The sequence below is a fragment of the Solanum pennellii genome, chromosome 4, assembly GCF_001406875.1.
Source record: "Solanum pennellii chromosome 4, SPENNV200".
Lineage (NCBI taxonomy): Eukaryota > Viridiplantae > Streptophyta > Magnoliopsida > Solanales > Solanaceae > Solanum > Solanum pennellii.
The window spans coordinates 76,026,090-76,047,855 of record NC_028640.1 but is presented as its reverse complement, the minus strand read 5'-3'; the positions used below and the strand labels follow the sequence as shown (position 1 = coordinate 76,047,855).

The 21,766-nt window shown below is 35.4% G+C and overlaps 4 protein-coding genes across 10 annotated transcripts; 1 reads left to right on the top strand and 3 right to left on the bottom strand.

Annotated features, from left to right (window-relative positions):
- Positions 1-149: 149 nt before the first annotated feature.
- Positions 150-4,679, bottom strand: LOC107017759 (mediator of RNA polymerase II transcription subunit 7a-like). Of its 3 annotated transcripts, none has more exons than XM_027916192.1 (7): positions 4,542-4,679; positions 2,401-2,781; positions 1,727-1,796; positions 1,059-1,225; positions 878-951; positions 439-511; positions 150-297 (listed from the first exon to the last, which is right to left on the bottom strand). In XM_027916192.1, exons 2-6 carry the CDS (start codon positions 2,533-2,535, stop codon positions 451-453), a joined length of 507 nt encoding a protein of 168 aa, XP_027771993.1. In that variant the 5' UTR covers positions 2,536-2,781; positions 4,542-4,679; the 3' UTR covers positions 150-297; positions 439-450. The 3 variants fall into 3 exon arrangements, with proteins under 3 accessions (XP_027771993.1, XP_015073498.1, XP_027771994.1); XM_015218012.2 differs by having other exon boundaries at positions 150-511; positions 2,401-2,535; positions 2,628-2,781; XM_027916193.1 differs by lacking the exons at positions 2,401-2,781; positions 4,542-4,679 and adding an exon at positions 2,249-2,384 and having other exon boundaries at positions 150-511.
- A 1,164-nt stretch (positions 4,680-5,843) lies between these two features.
- LOC107018171 lies at positions 5,844-10,964 on the top strand. Of its 5 annotated transcripts, none has more exons than XM_015218580.2 (12): positions 5,844-5,986; positions 7,009-7,190; positions 7,271-7,328; positions 7,708-7,829; positions 7,963-8,170; positions 8,268-8,434; positions 8,510-8,564; positions 8,688-8,757; positions 8,834-8,924; positions 9,021-9,371; positions 9,440-9,634; positions 10,183-10,964. In XM_015218580.2, exons 2-12 carry the CDS (start codon positions 7,095-7,097, stop codon positions 10,612-10,614), a joined length of 1,845 nt encoding a protein of 614 aa, XP_015074066.1. In that variant the 5' UTR covers positions 5,844-5,986; positions 7,009-7,094; the 3' UTR covers positions 10,615-10,964. The 5 variants fall into 5 exon arrangements, with proteins under 5 accessions (XP_015074066.1, XP_015074065.1, XP_015074062.1 ...); XM_015218579.2 differs by having other exon boundaries at positions 8,256-8,434; positions 10,189-10,964; XM_015218576.2 differs by having other exon boundaries at positions 8,256-8,434.
- Positions 10,965-11,467: 503 nt separating this feature from the next.
- LOC107015778 (AP-2 complex subunit sigma) lies at positions 11,468-15,382 on the bottom strand. Its single transcript, XM_015216182.2, has 6 exons — positions 15,222-15,382; positions 14,977-15,075; positions 14,836-14,886; positions 13,356-13,529; positions 12,256-12,315; positions 11,468-11,757 (listed from the first exon to the last, which is right to left on the bottom strand). The coding sequence occupies exons 1-6, from the start codon at positions 15,222-15,224 to the stop codon at positions 11,716-11,718; spliced, it is 429 nt and encodes a 142-aa protein (XP_015071668.1). The 5' UTR covers positions 15,225-15,382; the 3' UTR covers positions 11,468-11,715.
- Positions 15,383-17,217: 1,835 nt separating this feature from the next.
- On the bottom strand, positions 17,218-21,417 carry LOC107018433 (hexokinase-2, chloroplastic). Its single transcript, XM_015218917.2, has 9 exons — positions 20,768-21,417; positions 20,063-20,213; positions 19,795-19,977; positions 19,165-19,239; positions 18,911-19,066; positions 18,729-18,824; positions 18,493-18,626; positions 18,316-18,397; positions 17,218-17,880 (listed from the first exon to the last, which is right to left on the bottom strand). The coding sequence occupies exons 1-9, from the start codon at positions 21,049-21,051 to the stop codon at positions 17,542-17,544; spliced, it is 1,500 nt and encodes a 499-aa protein (XP_015074403.1). The 5' UTR covers positions 21,052-21,417; the 3' UTR covers positions 17,218-17,541.
- Between the last annotated feature and the right edge of the window lie 349 nt (positions 21,418-21,766).

The following is a 21,766-nucleotide window of genomic DNA, read 5'->3' as shown; positions in this document are numbered from 1 at the left end:
CCCACCGTTTCGCTCCCTTGGTGAATTGAGGCATGGTAATTGTTGCTGTTGTTTAGGATACTGAGCGTCAGCTGATCAAATTCCAAGGTTGATTCATGTTGATGTTAGAAGAGCTATTCACACCGCCCAGCAACAAAAGACGAGGAAGATCACGTTCAATAGTAGTGATGAGACTACTTTTTAAGAAATAAACATAATATCAGAATAGTTACATGTTTGATAGGTCACCTAAATCTTTTTACACAGCCTTAATCGAACCATACACAAACACATCTGTATTGCCTCAATGACTGAAACGTCGCACTGGATTGTGACATATCAAGCATTGTCACTGTATAAATTTCACGCAAGTGAATAAAGAAAATTTCACATTGGGATTGAATGATTTCTATGCTGCTTTAATTGTCAAGTTTACTCAGCCAGCTGTGAGTGTAAAATTTAAAGAGCATGCTACTGTCCCTCAAGGGTACCAAGTGCCTCCTTTAGAAGCTTCTGAGCTTCTTCCCTTCTCCTATACAAGCAAATAAAAACCAACATCATGACTTAAATCACAGTAACCAGGATAAAAAGATAAAGAGAGAGAATTAAACAGTCTGCCTCAACTCCAACAACTTGTGAATTTATGCACATTATTAGAGTTAACGGTAAATACATCTCTCTTTTCATTTTGAGAGGTAGTTTGATATAGTAATTACAATATAATCTGTGTAGCTGAAAGTGACTGAAGCAGCTTAAAGGGAAACTGAATTCTTTCACTTGCAACTGTTTGATGAGGCACACTATGAACTCTTCTAGAAAACTCGCGATTTTTCATCTAAATCTAATGAAGGAAGAAGCTAAATATATATGATAAAAGAACATGCAAACCACATCATACCGCTTGATATCCTCTATTGCTTGTTTACGTCGTTGTATCTGAAGTTCTAGAATGTGGATAAGTGTGGCTCGAGCCTGTAAAAGAAAGAAACAAAGGTAAATGATAATTGAGATCATCTATCTTCTATAGCCATGCTAAAACCCAGAAATATTTAGACACTTAGATTTCACCAATTGATCACCTGGTGAGGACGCAGAGAATTGAGTAGGTGGTGCAAGTTCTTGAATATCAGAGATATCTCTTCCACTCTCCTGGCATATTGTGAAGGGCGCTCTACAAGAACATCAGCAAGCTCCAATATATGTAGCTGCAATTCTCTGTTAAGTGCTCTTAGTTCTTTCTTGAAATCTGTAACATGAATCAGCAGAATAAGAATGAATAATTTTTTCTGAGAAGCAACAAAATAGCACCTAAATTTATCTCTGGAAGCATCCCATATGCAGCAGCACCCAATAAAGGGGACATCATCGTTTCAACTATGGAATTGATTTTGCAATTAACTTTTGCAATGCGTAGGATACTTGATTGCAATCTTTTGTCTAAGACTTTGGATAACCTAAAGGGCTCAAACTTTATATCTATTTCCCTTTTATTTATTCTGGTCACTGGCTTGGAGAAAGAGAACAGAAATGATTAGACATATCGATTGACATTGTAGAGGATATTTACTTGGAACTTACGATAAGGAAACAAAAAATTCATATCGAAAATGCAGGATGATATATAAGGTACAAATGTGTGTATCCACATACTTAAATTCTTTTAACCATAAATGTTTAAAAAAGATATGCATGTTACATATCAGAGTAGGAACAAATACGGCTTTTTGAGAATAGCTGCAAACATTACCAACATTAGGCCCTTTTGGGTATAACTGACGCACACCCTGCTCTTCCAAATTTGGGAGTACATCATCAGTCTGCAAACGGTAATGCCAAAATAAATAATGAGCAAACTTGCACATAGTCATCTAATAAAAACCACAACGAACAACTTAATTTCAGCAACACAACTGACAAACAAAATTCACAAAAGACAAGAACACAGAGGACTGAGAGGAGTCACCAGAATAAAGATTCTTGATGCATTGCAGCTCAAGATGACATAAGATAAAAGGTGAGAATGTTAATGGAAACCTCATTCATATTTCAGAATAGATTAAATCTAAATCATTGCCAATTGAATATCTCACTGAACCTCATCTTAGCATCAGACATTTCCCCCCTCTAATCTTTTGTATTTTTTTAAGCGCGCATTGAATTAAATCCATACCTTTACCCCAAAAGCAATATAAAGTATATGAAAGTGAAGAAATTGAGGACATGATTCAATCTTTAAAGTAAAAGCAAATCTTTCGAGGTAAAGAGCTACCCAGTAACTTGAATGGGCCTCAAAGCACCTTATACATTCATGCATCCACATTAAGCACAAGTAAGCAATTGGGTATCATGACTTTTTCACCCCTTTTCCCCATTTGGGGGTGGATTTCAAAAGGGAGTAGAAGAACGGGTCAGAGACTTTACAGTGTAGTTGCTACCAAAGAGGACATAGGTGCCCTCAATTGGAGGGGGAGGTTCTGGAGCAGACTTGGGGTCTTGAAGATAGTCCTTGTACAGCCTATAAAACGGAGGCGGTGGTGGGTATGTTGCTGTCGACATCTGATTTCACAAAAACAATGTTCTTATCTTCTCTGTCCCAATAATAGTTACATTAAGATGAGCCAAAGGGCAGTTTCGAGGTTTTTCTCAACCAAAAAAGGCGACTTCTCTCGGCGTTGAGTCGACACTTGAACGAGAAATATCAGACCTCTGCACTCGCTCTCCAATAGTGTATTGTCGATGGGAGCACCTTAACCAATTTGTAGTTTAGTCCAAACATAAGCTACAATTTTGGGCTTAAATCAGCTGCAGTACATAAAAAGCAACAATTTCAAAAGTCAGAGGGGTCAAAGTATCAAAACAAGTTTATAATATACAATCTGAAGTAAGGAGAACTAAATGCTAAGTTGCTCGGACTCGGGTGCGGCGGGTGTGGATCCAGAGGTTGGATCCTTCAAGATCTAAATTTAAGATTCGGGGATATGAATCTATGTATGGATACGGAGGGATTCGCCTAAAAATAGAGTTATAAAACCTATATTATGTGGAGAACTTGAGGAGAATCTTGGAAGGAGATTGAAGGAAAAGGAAACACAGAGAAATTTCTCTATAAAAGGTATTCCAATTTCTTCAATTTCACCTTAGCTTTTCTATTGATTACAGAAATCATTAGAACTGTCAAGACTTTCCCCATAGATTTTGGTCAAAGTACCCAAAATCAGTTGACCAAATCGGACAAAGATCCCACACCCATGTCGTGTCGACACGGGTGTGGCACCAAAAGTGCAGAATCAGAGCAACTTAGACTAAATGTATACTAAAAACTAGAAGAATGTTCATTTCATTCGAGTACCAGAGAAGATACCATGTTACATATGTAACTGTCATTAGAGTAGTTTGTGATCCTTTCTAGTGTTAAGTGACTGCTCGGTTTTGTCATGATACTTTTCTTTTGGTGCATCGAAATTCTCACCATGATTTTAAGCAGTTCATGTTTTCTGTTTCAAAGATTTCTCATGGAAAGGCTATTTCACTGTTCAATGATTAAATGGTAACTGTGCTAGTCCAATATTGGCGGTAACAGGAGTTAGAAAGGCAGGGATAGGTAATAAAAGAACAAGGGGAAGGTGATTCAACCCTACATGACACAACTTCAACTTACTAGGAATATGACCCTATATAGGAAAGTTTCGAGGTCGAGGACTAGGGTAGAAGTCTTGTAAGTAGCAGAGTGTTGTAGCACTTTATGTGGGAGAAGAAGGTTAGTGCCCTCCCCAGACCCCACTATGGGAACACACTCAATATGTTGACGTAATACCATATGCACTACAAACAAATCTACAACAACAAATACCTAAAGGTTTAGAGCGCGCACCTTACCCCTACCTCAGAGTTAGAGAGGTGGTTCCCGACCCTCGTCTCAAGGAAATACAGCCCAAAGCAGAACCAAAAACGAATCTAACTAAATTATATGCCCTACAATAGTATCTGTCCGGTATAAAATACAATTTGTAGTCTAAAGTGCCACATAACTCAGTTTTTTCTTGTAAAGAGAAGATACTCAAACTTTCTACTTATGTGCCCAGGGACAAATAAACAGAAAAATAAGTTAGGCTAGCTTCGAATTGAGTTCCAGGTGAAGCAAATCAAAAACTTACAAGCTGAATGAACTTTTCATAGCTCAAACACCTTCCTTCCATCTCAAAGTACAGCTATATAAAACTTAAAGATCGACAAAAACAATCAGCAGCAGAAACCTATTTAACCTAACAAGTAACCAGCGACAATTGATCTTTATGCAATGGTTCATTCAAAAATCAATTGACTCATAAATATCTAATTAACCTAAGAACATTGAGTTCAAAAACTTCAAATACAGAGAAATGATAATCATAATGATAATCCAAATCACATCTTCAACTAGCATAAATCACGCTTCGAACTAGTATGGATTCAATTATGGTGTGTATAGTTCAGTTCTTTTCAAGTTAAAAATTCAACAGATTTTTCTTCATCTTCAATTGTTCCTTTTGGAAAGAATTAAAACACACAATGATCGAACTCACCTGAAAAAGAGAAGACGTGCGAGCAGCGACAACCGGCGGCAACCGGCGGCAGAGTAGACACGGCAGAGACTGTCAGTGAACGGGACTTAATTTGGATCCTAAAGGCCTAAACAATACGTATACATTCACGAGTAAAGAGTCAGAGGGCTAAGTTTTGGGCTGAAGTATTGGGCCTATACGTATATTATCCAGACCAGTTATCCTAACCCAAAACTCAATGTTAAAAGTTACTTTACTTTTTTAGATAAAGAGTGAGTTTCTTAGGAGCATAAATGCTAAACAGTTTCTCGTCCGGCGCTCGATATTTACATTCGAGTCCGAAAGATTCGCCCTGATAAGTCATACATTGAAAGATAAAATGTTTTCTAACAAAAACGATTTCATATCTAGGAAAACTCAAATTCAAAACCTCTAGTTAAGAATGAAATAATATTTATCACTCCTACACAACCCAAATGAATAGCAAAAAAGATGTCACTCTATTGCTCCCACTTTAGTGAAAAAAACATGTATCAATCCAAGACACTATTTATGTTTTTTTGAAAAAAATATATCATCTAATGTGCTATTCAATTTTACTTTGTTGTTATTTTAATCGATCAATTTTAAGATCTAGGTTGGTGCATATTTTGACTATATAACTAAGCTTTTAGTTTATTTGTATTGTCAACATACTACATCCAACTCACTTAAAGCTCTTATTTTCATGATAAAACTTTACATCAATCAATTTATTTTAAGTTTAAAAATCACATTAAAACTTCTCGATTCAAAATTTCAAGAAAGCTCCCGAAGTAGTTAATATTATTTAATAGCTTCAAAAAAACATACAAGTCATTCATTACAAATGTACAAAAAGAGATGGGATAACCTAATCAAATCTTTCTTTATATTGAATGTTATTGAATACATTCTAACTTCAAATGGAAGGGTATCTTCGTCATTCGATATCGCGATCGAAGGGTAAAATAGTCATTTTCACAGTCCCTTTCAACCGAATTGCTCTCAACTTCACGCATCATTCATGAAGCACTCCCTTTTCACCCAGCGCCAGAGAATCAAAATCATTACCCTACGTGGGGCCCAACCTAAAAGTATTTATTAATCAGCCGTAGTATAACATAATGAATCGCCGATTAATTGGAAGATGTACACGGTGGCATTTTGGGTAAGAAAAATTATTGCCACGTAGATGACACGTGGGACTCGAGGACTTTTGATCCAACGGCTGCGAAAATCCCGTTTGTATGGTCCGTAGATATTGTGACGACGTAATAATTAAAAATATTCCTTTTAAAACGCAAAAGAAAGAGAGAAAACAGAGTATGTAACTGATCGTTTTTGTGTGAAATCTTGAGAGAATCGGGTAATCAAAAACCGAAAGCTTCGGTTTTTCCGTTTGTTAAGCAGAAATATTCTCAGATAGCTAAATCGTTACTATTTGGGTAAATCAAAAATTTATTCTTTTTGTTTTGTTTGTTTGTTCTTGTTCAGTTATGAGTTGTTGCAACAGATTGTAAGCTGGATTAATTTTTTTTTTATGATTCTCTGTTGTTTTTCATGGAAATGAGTGAGTTTTTTGTTTTCTGCATTTTGAATTTTTGCATTTTCGATCTGAAAGAGTGATGAGATTCTGCTTTTTCTGAAGAAAATGTACATTTGATCTATATAATCTGATATGTTGATCTGTTTTAATGGGGTTTTGTTGATGAATAGAGATGGTACTGTAATTTCTCTACATGGGGTTGATTTTTTTTTTTTTAGTACTTTGCGTGTGTGTTGTCTTTCTCTTTCTCTCTCTCTCTTTTTTTCTTTTTGGGGGTTGATGAGTACGAGTGTGACAGACTCACAGTGAGAGAGCGGCTTTATTATGTGAAGAAGAACCCGATTCGTTGTACATAAAGGACCAAATTCAGTTTTCTTCTTCTTCTTCCTTTTTTAACCATTCTTAGAGTTTTTTTAATGTTAGTACTGTAAAACCCAAAAGCCTTTAATGTTTCTGTATCGGGTTTTTTAGATTCACTACCAAAAGTTGTGAATTTTGGAGGTTCTTGTTTGATGATTAGAGAATTGATTGTAGCTGGGTCTAGAAAAAAAATTGTTTTCAATTCAATTTTGTTGCAATATTTTTTCCAGAAATGGACAAGAATCGGTAATGCTTAAGTGTGAAAGTGAATTTTTTTGTATTAAAATCAAACGGTTACTAGACAACAAGACCCATCAATGCGTCTATTGTCTGTTTCTGCAAATATATTCTTATTCTTATTCATCTATATGTGGATTTTGGTGTTTGCGAGGTTGAGAAACGCGTGTCGTCTTGTATTCCTCCTTTTCTCCTCTCTTTTTTTCTTTTTTGGTTATCTGTTACAGTTCTTTATCCTTCTTTTTGTTTTGATTTTTCTTGTGATTTCTGCTTTCCACACAAAATTCTCTGATAATATTTCTGGGTTTTGCTTTGAATGCTTAGATTGTAAGGGAGGAAATGAAATAATTGCGAAAAAATCGAAGAAAGGGGGAGAAAGATTGAGTGGTGCTGGTGAAGTTTAGTCCAGTATGAACAACATTGAAATGGGTTGTTCAAAGTCTGATGATAACGATGAGATTCATCCCAATGTTTCTGTTCGGAAGCGATTTAAGTTTCCCAAAAAGGTTTGATATTTTAGCTCAATTAAGTATATTTGTAAATAGGTATTGGTCTGTTTATTCATTAACCCCTTTTGGATTTGCAGTTTTTTGATGAGTGTAATGGAGTAGATCATGCTTCTGTTCCTCGGAAAGTTCGTTCAGGTTTGTATTTTTGGTGAATTAAATTTGGAAATTACTGACTTGCTTATGTTTGTTATCTTATTTGGAATAGTTATGTGTTAGTTGGAGCCCAGTGCTTGGAAGTGGGTCACTTGTTGCTTTATTTTGTAAATTATAGTAAATTCCTTTTCACCTTTTCTTTCTTTTTAAGCATGAGAAGATTCTGTAAGTTTCTTCGTCTTATTTCGCTTTTTAAACCTTTGGAATCACTAAAAAGTGCTTAATCTGCAATTTGGGTGATTGTACTGGCCAAGTTTCTGGTTTTAATCTCTTATAAGGTGAAATGGTTCTTGTTTGAGTTAAACTTTGGACTTCCAATTGATCATAAATTGTTTACTTTTGGATCCTTTGCCCTTTGTAGTTATCAAGAAGAGAATTCGCAAGCTCATCTCTCCACCTTTGCCGATTTCCAAAAAGGCGAATCGCATGTCAGATGGAGCTGAAACACTAAGGAAATATGGCAACAAGTCTAAACTTAATTTGGTTAGATACTTGTAAATTTTGCAGCTTTTTCCTTTTAATAGTTCTTTTTGCTCTGTGGTTCCTCTGCCAAACAATTGAATGATATGCTGTTCAATGGAAAATTTTCATTTTTGATAATGAGATTTAAATGCAGACTCATTGTGGTTCAAGTCGGTGTATAAAGGAGGAGCTTGATTGTCCAATCACCAAAGATGAAGAGGAAGTGGCTGAAACCTTGTATGCTTTGGCTGGTATGATCCCAGACGTTGACACCTTGAGCGAAAGCAAAATAAATAGTCAACTTCCTGAAGTGAAATCTTTGGACTTACCGGAACCTGAGGCTTCTGTAATCGCAAGTGGAGGTCTGCCTGTTAGTTCTTCGTTTCTATGTTGGTCTCTTCCATAATTGGTCATTTGCCGAACTAATGTATTTCATAAATGGTGTAGTTGTAACAACAGAACAGGACATAAGGACAAACAGCTCCCAATTCAGTGCTGAAGCTTTGAAGCAGGTTCCAGACATAGCTGTTTCTGCTGGAGAAGCTGCCAAATCAAAATCATTTCATGATGCTTCCCCATGTGATACATTCATCAACACAGAGCAGCTCGAAATTTCATCGCAACAAGTAACTTTTGTTTGGACATCTATACTCTTTGGTTAATACGTGACAGAAATGCTGATCTTACTGTTCTGTATTCAGGTTGTTGCTTATCAAGCCAACCAACAAAACACACACAAGGAGAATAGAAATAATGGTATAACTATAGCCTGCAAGTTTCAAATTTTCTGATGACTGGTTGTAATATATCCGAGACGGTGTCATCCAAATCATGTGTATTTTATATCTACATTAACAGAAATGTTGTTTTGGCGATCAGGTTCATTGTTGTGGCCAGGCTTGTCTGCAGCAGGGTCATCTTGTTCCGACATACTTGATTCTTCACCACAGTAAGTTCCCATTTCTTACCGCACTCTTCCTTGCCTACAAATATTGTTTGGTGTCTCATGCACTGAGTAATGATAGGCTTCCAATTGGCAAATTTCCTGTCTGGATTGGGAGCACTGGCTCTGATCTTCAAGCTCAAAATGCAAAATCTTGTCTACCAATCATGAAGGTGTTTTAGCACTTCGATATAGCTTTCAGTTACTCTCATGTACTTTTATCCATTCTGAACAACTATATGGAACACTCATTTGATTTGATTATGCAGGATTCTCAAGTTCCACTTGATTTGAGGAAGTCATTTAAGAGGTGTGCTGCTCATGTTTATATAAGTCGGCTGACTAAGGGCTTACAGACTTCGATGAGAGGTGATACAGTCTCCTCGCATCCTTCTCAGTCCTCGCCTCCTGATGGAGTGAAGCAAGAGCCTCCTATAATTCAGAACAGCCCAACTGTAAAGGTGAATGATATGCATGGAATTGTTTGTACTGGGAACGTTGCCTCTACTGCTGAGAAGAATCCAACTGAAGTTAGAAATGCAATCCTTTTGCACCAAAGACTCCTCCAAGATCAGCAACAGGCTTCTACTACATCTGGGTTCAATTCTTTAGCAAAGCAGGTTAGTTATCTTCAATAATGTGTGATATTCTTCATCCATACACCATAATAATCCACTTTCTTTCGCAGAATGCAGATTTCCTTTCATTGTCAGCTGGAAGTTATGTGATCAAAGGCACCAATGGTGGTGCTACTATTGCTGGTCATAACCTTGATACGCCTGTAACCTCACAGAAACATCCAGCCCTGCATTTCTTGCTTCCCCAGAATGGTTATTCATCTGCACCTTTCCGTTACAATCCTGCAACAGCAGCAACTCAGCAGGTGACTTCTAATTAAAATTGCTTTGCTGCATTTGAAACATAACTAGTTTGTCAGATTCTCAATTCCGTGACTTAATAATTGTTAAGATACTGAAGATTCTTTAAATTGAAGTCAACTTCCGAAATGTGCGGTCACTTTACTGTTTTCTCCAGAACACGAGTAACTAGATTATTTTACCCCTCTTATGTGTATCAGGATGAGAACAGCGTAGGTACATGCTGAAATCTTGACCTTTGGGGCTGGAACAAGTTATTAGGGACTATAGTACATGAGCCTATTTAAAGACACCCGCCCAGACATACATATCTATGTATGCAAAGCATGCGTTAGATAACACTATTCTGCTTCCAACATAGACCACCCAGAACCATAGCTCATTCTGATCCCCCTTCTCCTTTTTTGGAATGTTCGATAAGTGTTAAAAGTAAAATTGGTCATCTATTGCATTTTACTGGGCGTACATTTATAAATGATTCAGGTGTAAGTTTGTGGTGGAACTACTAATAAATACATTGTTTAGTAGATTAAGGCAATACTTTTGTGGCTAGTTGCAGGTTCTGCTGCCTCCATATCTTGGAGGTGCGTCATTTTGTCCGTCAAGAGAAGCTGCTATGGCCTTACCAAGACAAATGTCGCAGCAGAATGAACTACAAAATGCCCATTTTGCTGCTCAGTACAAGTTTGGTGGAGTCTCTACCTCACAAATGCGAGACTGGCAAAATGCAGGGCGACCAATGCCTATCTTTGGACCTTCTCAAGCTCAATTGGCAGCTTCTTCTTCCTCGATGGAAGCACTTTCTTCCAAGTATGTTCCACCCTTGTTGAACGAGCAGGAGCTTATGTCCATTTCTACGTCACGAACTAATTCAAGGATCAAAGGACAATATTACAGTTTCCCTTCTGGCTTGGAAGGAAGTGGACATGGACTCTACCCCAATAATGTGCCTTCATTGCAGCTTCTTTGCAATGATCGACGTTAATACGGAGAGCCATGGCACCATCCATGTCCATAATATCAGAGCGAACCTCCTGCAAATCATAATTGATTTATTCTTTTCTTTGCTTATGCATGAGAGTTGGTGTTCATTCTGTTGCTGAATATAAGGAACACAAAAAAGGGAGGATGTAGTAAATTTCATGTCCCTTATTAGATGCTTTTGGCTTACTTATTCTGTTTCAGTTTCAATTAATTATAGAGTAACAACTTCAGAAATGGTTGTTGGTTTTTCCCTAGATGGATAGAAACTTTATGTGTCTGAGAAGGTTATTGACTTGTAGTATACACAAGAAGAAGAATGGCAATGAAAAAAATTGCTGCTGCTTTAAATTTCTTTCAGCAATTTTCAGGAAAATAAAGTGTTCTTTTATACATATTTTCTTGTGTTCGATAGATAAAGTAAAACATATTATCTATATAAAATAGATAAATACAATGGGATGGGGGCTACACAGATGAGTTTAAAGATGAAATGTATTCCAAGGTGGAGAGGATATAATCAATTGAAATATTTTTTGTCAAACTTATTTTCCCTATTTTCAGTAGAAAAAGAATTTTGTTACTTAAACACCAGTTTTGGAAATTGTTTCGTACTAGTTCCTACTTTGATGGAGCTATGACATGAATTGAGTGGACTTCATGTGCTACAATACTCAAAAAAGAAAATGTTTAATTTTTTACTATAAATTACTTTCTATTATGACTTCGAGTTTGGAGCTCCCTCTGAATGAAGGACAAATATAAGTTATCCCAAGGTATGATGGCCAGTAAAAATAAAGAAATTTCGTATTGTAATAACCCTTTTCCTACTTTCAACAACAATATAGTTTCTGGAGTTGACAAAAGATAAAGATATTCATATTTAAACTGGGAATAGATAGAGACATTCATATTTAAACTTGCAGACTACCTTTAAATGTATGAATGAACAAATCTTGTATTAAATGAGGCCACATCAACATGAAGGTATCAACAGGATACAGAATGTCTAATGCAGTAAATACAGCCAGCCGGAAGAGAAGTGCAGATGATGAAGGAAAAGGCAAGTGTTTGTTTTGACTCTTGAGCAAAGCATCGGAGTTCTTCACTCCTGCTTCTCCAACTCTCCCATTCTCTCGATGATTGCCTGGCGTGTAAAAGAATGTTCTTTAGTGCAAATTTATATAGGATAATGAGTCGAGGCAGAATCAAATATGCATCAACTTCTTTTTTCCATTGGGCAGGATGTGAGGAACGAGAGCAAAGGAATTATACAAAACCAAAACATCTGTCTTCTCATGGATGAGGGACAAACAACACCTAATATCTAGTTACCCTGCTTAAGCAGAGATAGTTTGGACCACTGCTAAATATGTTTTTTAAAATTAACACCTTGAAATTAGCATGTACATGTCAGTCAATACACATGTATATACACATATCCATATGTGTGAGTGTGAGTGTGCGTGAGTGGGCATCAAAATACCAAAAAATTGGTCAGCTACAGGACCTAGCGAGCATCAAAAAATCAAAAAATTGGCAAGCCAGCGAGCATCAAAAGATCAGAAAATTGGCCAGCTACAGGCCCTACGTCTAGGGGAGGGATGGAGGGGGTAAGAGGTGATTAGGGAAGCAGATTTCTTACCCTCTTACTTGTTTCCTGGAGCTCCCCAGCAAGAATAAACTCATCTAATATCAGATATACCTGCAGAGGGAAGAAATTGATCATAAATGATACAATAAGTAAAGAACGGTGCCATTGACTCTACTAATGAAAAACATATTTCTTCATTTCTAGCAATCTAGTATTTTTAGTTAGTGCACATGACGAGGCATGAAAACATCGTTACTACTTTTCCTGGCCATTTGATTCTTTGTTGAAAGAGTGATCAACCACCAGCCGGAGAAACGTAAGTTCTCGCTTAATATAAAATACCCCTAAAGCTAAGTTCTGTGAAATCAGAAGATTTATTATTTACAGACAGAAAATCTCAACTTCTAAATTCTAATAGTAAAATACCACAAGCGATGAGGAGGGAGTACTTCGAGTTTTCATGCAGGACGGGATGCTGATAATATTTAAGATGTAAGTGTTGGATGGGAAGATGAAATCCTCTTATATTAATTGCCGAGTGGGACAATGAACAAGTCCTGGATACCAATCATTATGGTACCCACCAGTTTCTTCCTTTTTAAGAATCTTAACTTTGAAACCATGGTAAAATCCTGCAGTGAACCATTTCTTCACAGAATATAAATTTGATTCTTCTCTTCATTCGATAGCCTTCCATCTCTGCCTAAAACCATGTTCAAGCAGGGAAGGCTGCGTCATGGAGCTGATAAAAAGTACAATTCAGGTTATATTTCATAGCGTAAGTCTTTAAGATGTAGTAGACCCGCGGAAGTCAGTAATTGACTACTTGTGCTACTGAAAGATCATGCAGAACCAAGGGGCATATAAAGTAATTGAATTTAACCCAAGCTGCAGGACTAAGTAGGTATATAACTTAAAAGGCTCAGCTAAGGATTTGACGACCAGCACCAAGTTGGAGAGCCGGCACAAAAATATAAAAAAAAAAATACAGCAGCAATATTTAACAGGCATCTTAGAAGATTCAACAAGAATATTGATTGACTTACAACCAATGAAAGGACCATTATGCCACAACAGGGATCACAGGAAAGAAAGATGTTATAAACTTTGTTGCTTCTGTAAGTAGCAACGTTTGATGAGAAATGTCTAACCTTGTGGAAATTGAAAACCAAATCCAGCTCACAGACATTGCTGAAGAAGTGATCCAAAATCTCCACAAACAAGTGGATGGACTCTAAATAAGCCAACTCGTTGTCTGTGATATCAACACAAAGTGAGAAAAATAATCCTGCATATCTTCTGTATATTACCTTGTGAGTACGGAACTGCAAAGAGGAGATAACTAGCAGGTGTTAGTTATTAGTGACTTATGAAGGAACATATCTACACAAAAACTGAAAAGAAGTGGAGACTGAAATCAGCCAGAGATGTAAATCTCATGCAACCTATTACTGAAGTAAGTTAAGCAGCTCCATCATCAAATAAAAAAATTGCTAGATTAACTTCTTTCATCAATTCTGCTGAGGTTTCAGCAGAAAAGGTATTGATTTTCCTTATTGCTCACACACAGTTGTTTTCTATCATATTTTACAAAAATATAATATACACAAGTTCAAACCTCAAACTTGTTTTCTCTCTCTTCCTCTGCTTTACCTTCCCCCTTACAACTCCAAGCATAAATCACTTACTTAAGGAAAAAAGAGCTTCTGTCCGATATCTTGCTTTGTACTTTATGTCATCGAGGATTTTTAAATAGTATGTTACGCTTCACGAAGCATCTCATGAGAAATGATTACCCAACAAAGTTAAAACACAATGCATCTTTTATTTCCTTTTGCAGGCTAACATTTTTTGATTCTTTAAGAAATCAGATCCAGGAATATAACACCAATATTGAAGCCAGAATGAATGCATAAAAAGTAGTCTGTATATGATTCTAAATAAATCCTCTTATCATGCACAAGCAAAAGGGAAATGGCTCTTCTTTCTTGATCCTTCCCTCCCTCCACTCTCCCACTCTCTTCCAACCACTAAATTTTCTAAAGCCAAGATACTGAATTAGGAAACAACATGTAGGTACGGAGAAATGTCTCAATAAGAATTTCATACTAAGCCACAACATAGGTTACTCTACACAGAAGTTAAATTTTGAACAATATCTTGAATCCCCCACCACTCCCTATCCTTCAATCATTTCACAAAGTTATTCCTTTGATACCAACGGAACAAGTATTTATGATGCAATGGAAGATAAATACGATAAACCCTCTTGATATTACTTCACCAATAATGTGAAATGTCCTGATAATGTGCAGGCGTAGCGTACAGGGAAAGCAAAATAGTTCTCCACCAAGAGGCATCATCCTCTCACACTATAAGATAGTTAAACATTACAATTTTAGAAAATTAAAGACAAGCGAAAGAGAACCCTTTGCCTTAGCACAATTGTAGCAAATTTGCTTAGTATGATGTTCTATAGATCGAAAACAAAACAGATAATCACATTTGCGCTTTTTGCATTTCAAGCTGATCAAGTTAAACTCAACTCCACAGACATAAAAGGGCTTAATCAGAGAAATGCTAGCTTCCATCAACTGAAATTTTACAAAAAATAAAATCAGACTTCATTACCTCAACAAAGTTGGTGAATTTGGGATCTCTATTCACAACCAACCTATGAACCTACAAGGACCAAAATTGACTATATAATCAAAACCCATAATCTAAAATCACCAAATTCACATAATCAAAGTAAAAAAAAAACTAAAATACCTCATATTCCACCTTGTGCTTCTCGGATTCCTCAAGAGGTATATAATACTTAGCCAAACGAGTCTTTCCTTGCCTGTTCTGAAGCAATATAAAACGGATCTACCCATTTTTCGAGATGACCCAGTTGAAAACAAACGATCAAAAATCAATGAAAACAGCAAATTCATGAAATTGAAAACAAAATGATTGTAATTTCTGCTACCAAATAATTTTCAGTGAGATCAAAGAGAAGAGAAAAAAGTTACCATTTTGTTCAGAAGATCTGCAGGCAAAACAGCTGGAGAAACAATTGAAAAATTCTCTTTGATTCTTTAATTTGTAAAAACTAGCAAAAGCCCTCAGGGTCACAACTGAGGTGCCAGAGAAGAATTTTCACCTTTGTTTTAAGGAAATGACAAAATGGTCCCTAATGTTTAAGGTTATGGTTTAAAATAGTTCCTAAAATGAAAATTTTTAATTTAAAAATACAATACGTGACATAATAATTTTTAAGTAAGAGATAATAATACAATACTTAACATAATGATTTTTAAAATCACAATAATAATTTAGTTAGTTAGTAGGTCGTTTTCAGATTTAGCAATATTCAAAAAAAGATAATATATGATTTGGAGCATTGTTATGTTTGTGATTGCAATTGTGCTTGTACTTGTTGATTTCTTTTTTTAATTTTTCATAGTTATTCTTTAAAATTTGTAAAATATAATTTTATATTAAATAAAGAATTTTAAAAAAGAATAATTTGATATTACATTTATAGAAGGTGATTATTCTTTAAAAAATGAATTTATATTATGAAATAAGAAAATGAAATGAAAATAGAAATAATAATATAATATTAAGGAAAGAGAAAGAAAATTCTTTTTTAGAAAGTAAATAGAGAATTGAATTGGAGTTGGTTCTCTGATAGAGTCTAGAGCTGGAGATGCCCTTAAATAGAAAAAGTAACTCTTAAACTTTTTACGGTGAGAGTTTGATTCCTCGGTATAGGGATGACGATTGGGGGGAGGGGGAGGGGGGATGTGCGGACCGGGTTAAGGCTACAACAAGCACGACAGGGTGATTTAAAATTGTGCGGGGCGGGGAGAGATACAGAGCACATTAAAGTGGATTTTAAAAAACTAATGCGGGATATAGTTAAAGGTCTATGCGGTTTCAAACATAATTTTAACTTTTTAAATATTATATGAGTGAAAGAGCATTATCTATTATATTGATTTCTTTAAAGTTACTAAAATATTCAAGATAACAAATAAAAATGGTTCGATCAAAACTAAAACAATTTCTTACATATGTCTAAATTTGATCTCTAAAAAATAAAATCTAGTCATTATCTATTAAGTTTATACAACTTAATAAAGATTAATTTAATTTTTAATATCGAGCTTAACTAAAAAAGCAAAATTTTAAAAAATTTGTGCGGAGTGGACCTATGCGGGGCGGAAACGAGTTCAAAATGCGGATTAATTTTTTTGTTGGTTAAGCTCAACCCACCCAATCCACACTCCGCAACGCTCTATTGTCATTCATGCCCCAATATAATCAATCCCCTCTTTCATTTCCCCTTTCCCCACCCTTAATTTTCATTTTTATTTTTTTTAAAGTTGAATACATAAGTTTTAATATTTATTAAATATAATGTATATATTTGAAAATTACATAAAAAATTATTATAAAACATAATAATTAACGTATTAAATTATTAAAAGTACATAAAAATATACCAATAGAAAAACTTGATTAAATCTTGAATTTAACTATATCAAATAAATTAAAATGAAAAATATGTCCAATCCCCACTCCGCAACGCTTTATTGTCATTCATGCCCCAATATAATCCCCTGTTTCATTTCCCCTTCCCCACCCCCACCCCCAGTTTTAATTTTTTTTTTTTTTTAAAGTTGGATATATAATTTTATTATAAATCATTAACTACAATTTATATATTTGAAAATAACATAAAAATTATTATCAAAACATAATAAGTAACAATTAAAGTATTAAAAATGCATAAAAATATACCAATAAAAAAACTAGATCAAGTCTTAAACTTTTAAATGTATCAAATAAATTATAATGAAAAATATGTATAAAACAATTGTGATAGTGCAAGATAACTATTTGTAATAAAAATAAAAAATATAAACAGCAAGAAATAGAATTGCACGTGACACTTAGAGACAATACAGTAGGGACATGTGTAAGTAAGTATCAAAAAAGGCCCTTATGATAAGATAAATATAGCATAAATCTGTCCAAAGCGTTTTATTTGTGCTTATTTCACAATTACAAAACAAACAAGATGTTCTATATTTACTGCTTTTTATCACATAAATAAGTCACTGCTGCATATAATACAATAACAACTGCGCCTCGATCCCAAATAAATTGGGATCGGCTATATAAATCCTCGGGAGTACAAAAATGGCATCACAAACAAGAGCCTCTATTTAAAAGAATGAGAAATCCAATCATCAATATCCTTCTTTAGAACATTCTAAATTACAAATGCTCATGTATTTTTCCTCAAGCAAACCTTTGAACACATGAAATTTAGCTTTTCCCTTAATCATCATGTTCATACTTTGAATTTGCAGCAGCTAATAATGCAGCCCCAATACCAGATCCATCTTTTGAATGTTCTATCACTACATTTTTCGAAATTTCCGAGCCTAGTAGCTCTGTGACAGCTTCTTGGAGGTATCCTCTGTACTGAGGATAGTGCTCATATAAGCCTCCATCCATTGCTACAACTGTTCTTTTACCAAAGATGAGACCTTTAGAATCTTCCTCCATTTTCTGTAATATACCAACAATTCCTGCACCAGCTAGACGACCCCCTCGTTTTGCAATAGTATCGCAAATGTCCACGACTGTTTTCCTTGCACTTAGATCGGATTTTACCTGAAATTTAATAATCCAAAGAAAGATCGTGAACATCAAAACGTTCGTAGACTTCTTTCATACTCTACGAAAATATTTTTTGCAAAGAACTTCTAGTGCTAGAGAGACTAAAATTTGTTTGAATATTTGATGGACAATGCGAGTTCATATAAGCTGACCTCAACTTGCTTGGGATTGAGGCGTAATAGTAGTTGTTATTGTGTGTTCATACCTATAAACATAACTCTGGAAAATGTTCTATGTTTATGGAAACAGATGCTAAACTATCCTTTTGAATGTTATCTTTGGAATGAATATAGATCTTCAAATGTAAGGTTCTTCATGAGTCGATTATTGGACAACAAGTATTCAATCGGAAAAAAAATTGGCCTAGAAGATACGTGACCGGAAAGAGTATTGCAATGCAAGTTAAAACACGAGAGCTAAGGAACATACCCCAGCTACATCACAGAGGACAGACTCAACAGCTTCAAGATCTCTTGATGTATCCTGCTGCATGGCACATATATCAGGTGTCCTATATGATGCAGATCAGACAGAGTGAGTAAAAACTAATTAATACAAACCGAGAACATTTGCATCATAAACTTCTGATATAACAGATGTAATTACCTCAGCACAAATGGAGTGACTAGCTTTTCCGGAACATAGCTGCTACCAAATAAGCCCCCAACCTTGGCCATTTTGACCAGCACCCGTCTCACAATTTCCCCAAGGTACATACCGGAGATGGTCTTTTCAAAAATCTTCATCAAGAAATAAGACGGTAGTAAAGACCATTAAGAAACAGTGTGATACCAATTATACAAAGAAAAGAAATTTTCACATTTTGAGTCAATAATACTTGCCTGCTCACCAGGGTTAATGCTCTCGGCATCCATTTCTCTATCAAACTCAGTTAAAGGAAGGCCATTTGAGAAAGCTCCCCATTCAGTATTCACAATCTAAAATATAATGATGTATCGAACTCAATGGTTGCTAAAATCTGTTCATGAAATAACTTGACGAAGGAGATTTGGGCTCTACTTACCGTTATTGGAGATTTAGACATCCTTTTTGCCAGCTTAGGAATAGCATCCACACGTTCTACATAGCAAGCATTGGTTCCAGTCCCAAGAATGACAGCAACCATGGCATCATCATCCCAGTATCTTGCTCCGGCAAGTGTTCCCACAGTGTCATTGACCTAACTTGACAATGAAATCATGAAACAATTGAACTAAGGAAGCGCCAGACTATTCTCCAACATTTCTACAATATACATGAAGTTGAGCAAGAACCTACCAGGGCAGACACTTGCATATCCATTCCCCGCCTCTCCATGGCTTCATTCAAACAAGCAACAACATCTTTTCCCGCCTGTTCCATGTTATGATGAAAATCAAAAAATAACCGGCAGGTAAAATTAAAATGATAATGATAATGATAATGATAAGTTAAAAATGAATGTTAAGGAACTATTCTCTACTAGTTCGGAATCCAGTATTTTCCAATTCGAATTGTAAGATCAAAGCGATGAAATGATCCCTCTAATTACACAACTTACTAATCAGTCATCATACTGTAACCAGTACTCTTAAAAATTTGTTGTATCTGGAAAAAATGGACTCGCTATATGAAACACTCTGTTGTCCATAAAACAGAAAATCTCACATGCATAATCGATTGGGGATGGAATTACAGGATTTTACCAAATAGATGATTCCGGTGCTTTTTTCAGAAAAAGGTAAAAACGTTTGTGGGAAGTTTTAGTAGTTTGAGGGAAATTGGCCATCTTTACTGAAACTAAAATAACGCAGAATTGATTGGCCTTCTTAGCGATGTATGGTTCCAGAACCAGTCATAGGCTAAATTAGTAGGATGTCTAAAATCTGCCACTCCTTTACACAAATAAGAGAGTCAAGAAATACTAACAGTTCCAGAGACAGCAAAACCTTTTGTCCATTTGATTAGGATTCCAGTTCTTATTGAAGTCTGTTTCACCGGAAAAGAAAACGTGAATCCTATTTCCCTTGTCCGTCCCTGTTGCAACTCAAAATTACCACCTTCCTTTTGTGCAAATTTTCCTAGCGCAGAAGCTATGAAATCGAACAGCTCCTACAATAACCGATGCAAAGATGAATACAACAACAAAAAAGATTGTATTGGTCAAGTCCCATTATAACAAGAAAAACTAAACAACCTCGGAGGTAGCAAACATCAGTTCTTGGGGTATCGAGACTTGCTCAAACTCAGTGGCGACTACACGCTCTTCTTTACCACCTAGCTGCACCCTTAGCACTCGGAAATTTGTACCACCAAGGTCCAACGCATAAAACAAGCCTTTCTCATTCCTTCATTAATCATTAATAATTGTAACAAATACTATAAGAACAAGCTCTCAAACAAGTGAACAAATCGAAATCATACTTGGAAATATTAGAGATATAAATGAAGCGAAGGGAGTAATATATAATCAAGACAATAAAACATGCTCAAACTTTTAGACAAGATAGTCACACACATCGATATGGTATCAAAGCAACCAGAGTTATTGATTCAAGTATCATCGCCGTCCATAAAAGTAAAAAATATTTCAATGTGTTCGTCCCATGAACAAAAATCAAGCTCACATGTAACCGTGTTCAAACATAATACAACCATTCAACTTTCAGCTTTTAGACGAGATGACAAACACATTACATGGCGAAAAAGACCAGTCTTTAAACCGTGTAACTCCTTGTGATTATGCTCATCAAATTAAACTTTTGAAGAATTGAAGTACACCAACTATAGCTTAAAATAGGTAAAAATAATGGGATCTTTACCCAATTAGCTGGCCAACCAAGTAATATCACCTTCAATAAGCAACTGAACCAAAAAAAATAAAATAAAATTAGTAGTTTACCCAGTTGGTAGAGTGTCGACATAACTAAGGATCATCTTCAGATCACTGCCGCCGTCGACGGCAAGCCCGGCCCTCATATCATCGGCCATTGCATCCGCCACGTGGCGCAAAACTGGAAGAGGAGTAGCACAATCTTTCTGCAACTTAGTCAAAATTGGTGCTACTCCTAAGCTATCAGTAGATCGGACGGCAGATATAATGACACGTGGCCTAGAGATCGTTTTATGAGGTGATCGTGAAACATGGAAGGATCGGACGGCCGGCGAGCTAACGGTGACCGACATTTTGGGTAACAGTGAGATCAATTCAATTGTGTGACGGAGAAAAAAAGAGAGACAATAAATGGTGACGTTGAAACAGAGTGTTTGAAGATCTCAACTTTTAACACTAAAAAAAAAAAAAGTTTGTTTGAACAGTTGAATTTCAAATAAAATAATGATTGAAAAACAGTTGAATTTCAATAAAATAATGATGAGGATTTAATGAAAGAATATAAGAATTTGGCTAACTATATAACTGTTCGTTACTTTCATAGTGCTGAAACTAAACCGTAGCAGAGAGCATTACAGCTTTTCTGCTTGACTAAATTTAGTGCAGGACAATGAAGTTCCGTAGGACTTCACGACATGCGTTTAAGTCTAATTAAAACTTTACGAGTTGTGTTCGATTTTAAATAAAACTCTCAAAGGTTACTTTATGTATATATAAGTTATTTTTTTTATAAAAATACATCTAAAATATTTATAACTTTATAAAATATTCATAAAAGATCATCCGACAAATATGTCACTATTGCCTTTGAATTTATTATTTTATGAATAATATTCTTATTTCTTCAAAATTTTGTTTATTATTAATTTATCTTTCACATATTTAAAGAAAAAATGGTATGAACAAATATTTCAATATTTTAGTCAGGGTCACTTTTCTCAAAATTCATGTTCTTATGTTAAACCAAAACACACGAAATAAAAGGAAGGAAATGAGACTTTTGATATA

Bases quoted from the DNA above. Each gene is read 5' to 3' on its own strand.
- LOC107018171 (XM_015218576.2), top strand. From the start codon at position 7,095: ATGAACAACATTGAAATGGGTTGTTCAAAGTCTGATGATAACGATGAG. The intron at 7,830-7,962 runs GTTAGATACTTG...ATTTAAATGCAG, and splicing joins ACAAGTCTAAACTTAATTTG to ACTCATTGTGGTTCAAGTCG. The intron at 9,635-10,182 runs GTGACTTCTAAT...TTTTGTGGCTAG, and splicing joins CAACAGCAGCAACTCAGCAG to TTGCAGGTTCTGCTGCCTCC.
- LOC107017759 (XM_027916192.1), bottom strand. From the start codon at position 2,535: ATGTCGACAGCAACATACCCACCACCGCCTCCGTTTTATAGGCTGTAC. The intron at 1,226-1,726 runs GTAATGTTTGCA...TTCATGTTACAG, and splicing joins CCCAAAAGGGCCTAATGTTG to ATTTCAAGAAAGAACTAAGA. The intron at 952-1,058 runs GTGATCAATTGG...TTTCTTTTACAG, and splicing joins ATTCTCTGCGTCCTCACCAG to GCTCGAGCCACACTTATCCA.
- LOC107018433 (XM_015218917.2), bottom strand. From the start codon at position 21,051: ATGTCGGTCACCGTTAGCTCGCCGGCCGTCCGATCCTTCCATGTTTCA. The intron at 19,978-20,062 runs GTTGTTTAGTTT...CGGTTATTGTAG, and splicing joins TGATGTTTGCTACCTCCGAG to GAGCTGTTCGATTTCATAGC. The intron at 18,825-18,910 runs GTAAGTAGAGCC...ATTATATTTTAG, and splicing joins TGTCTAAATCTCCAATAACG to ATTGTGAATACTGAATGGGG.
- LOC107015778 (XM_015216182.2), bottom strand. The intron at 12,316-13,355 runs GTTAGACATTTC...TTCCCTCTGCAG, and splicing joins TGGTTTTCAATTTCCACAAG to GTATATCTGATATTAGATGA. The intron at 11,758-12,255 runs GTAAGAAATCTG...TTTACACGCCAG, and splicing joins TCCAGGAAACAAGTAAGAGG to GCAATCATCGAGAGAATGGG.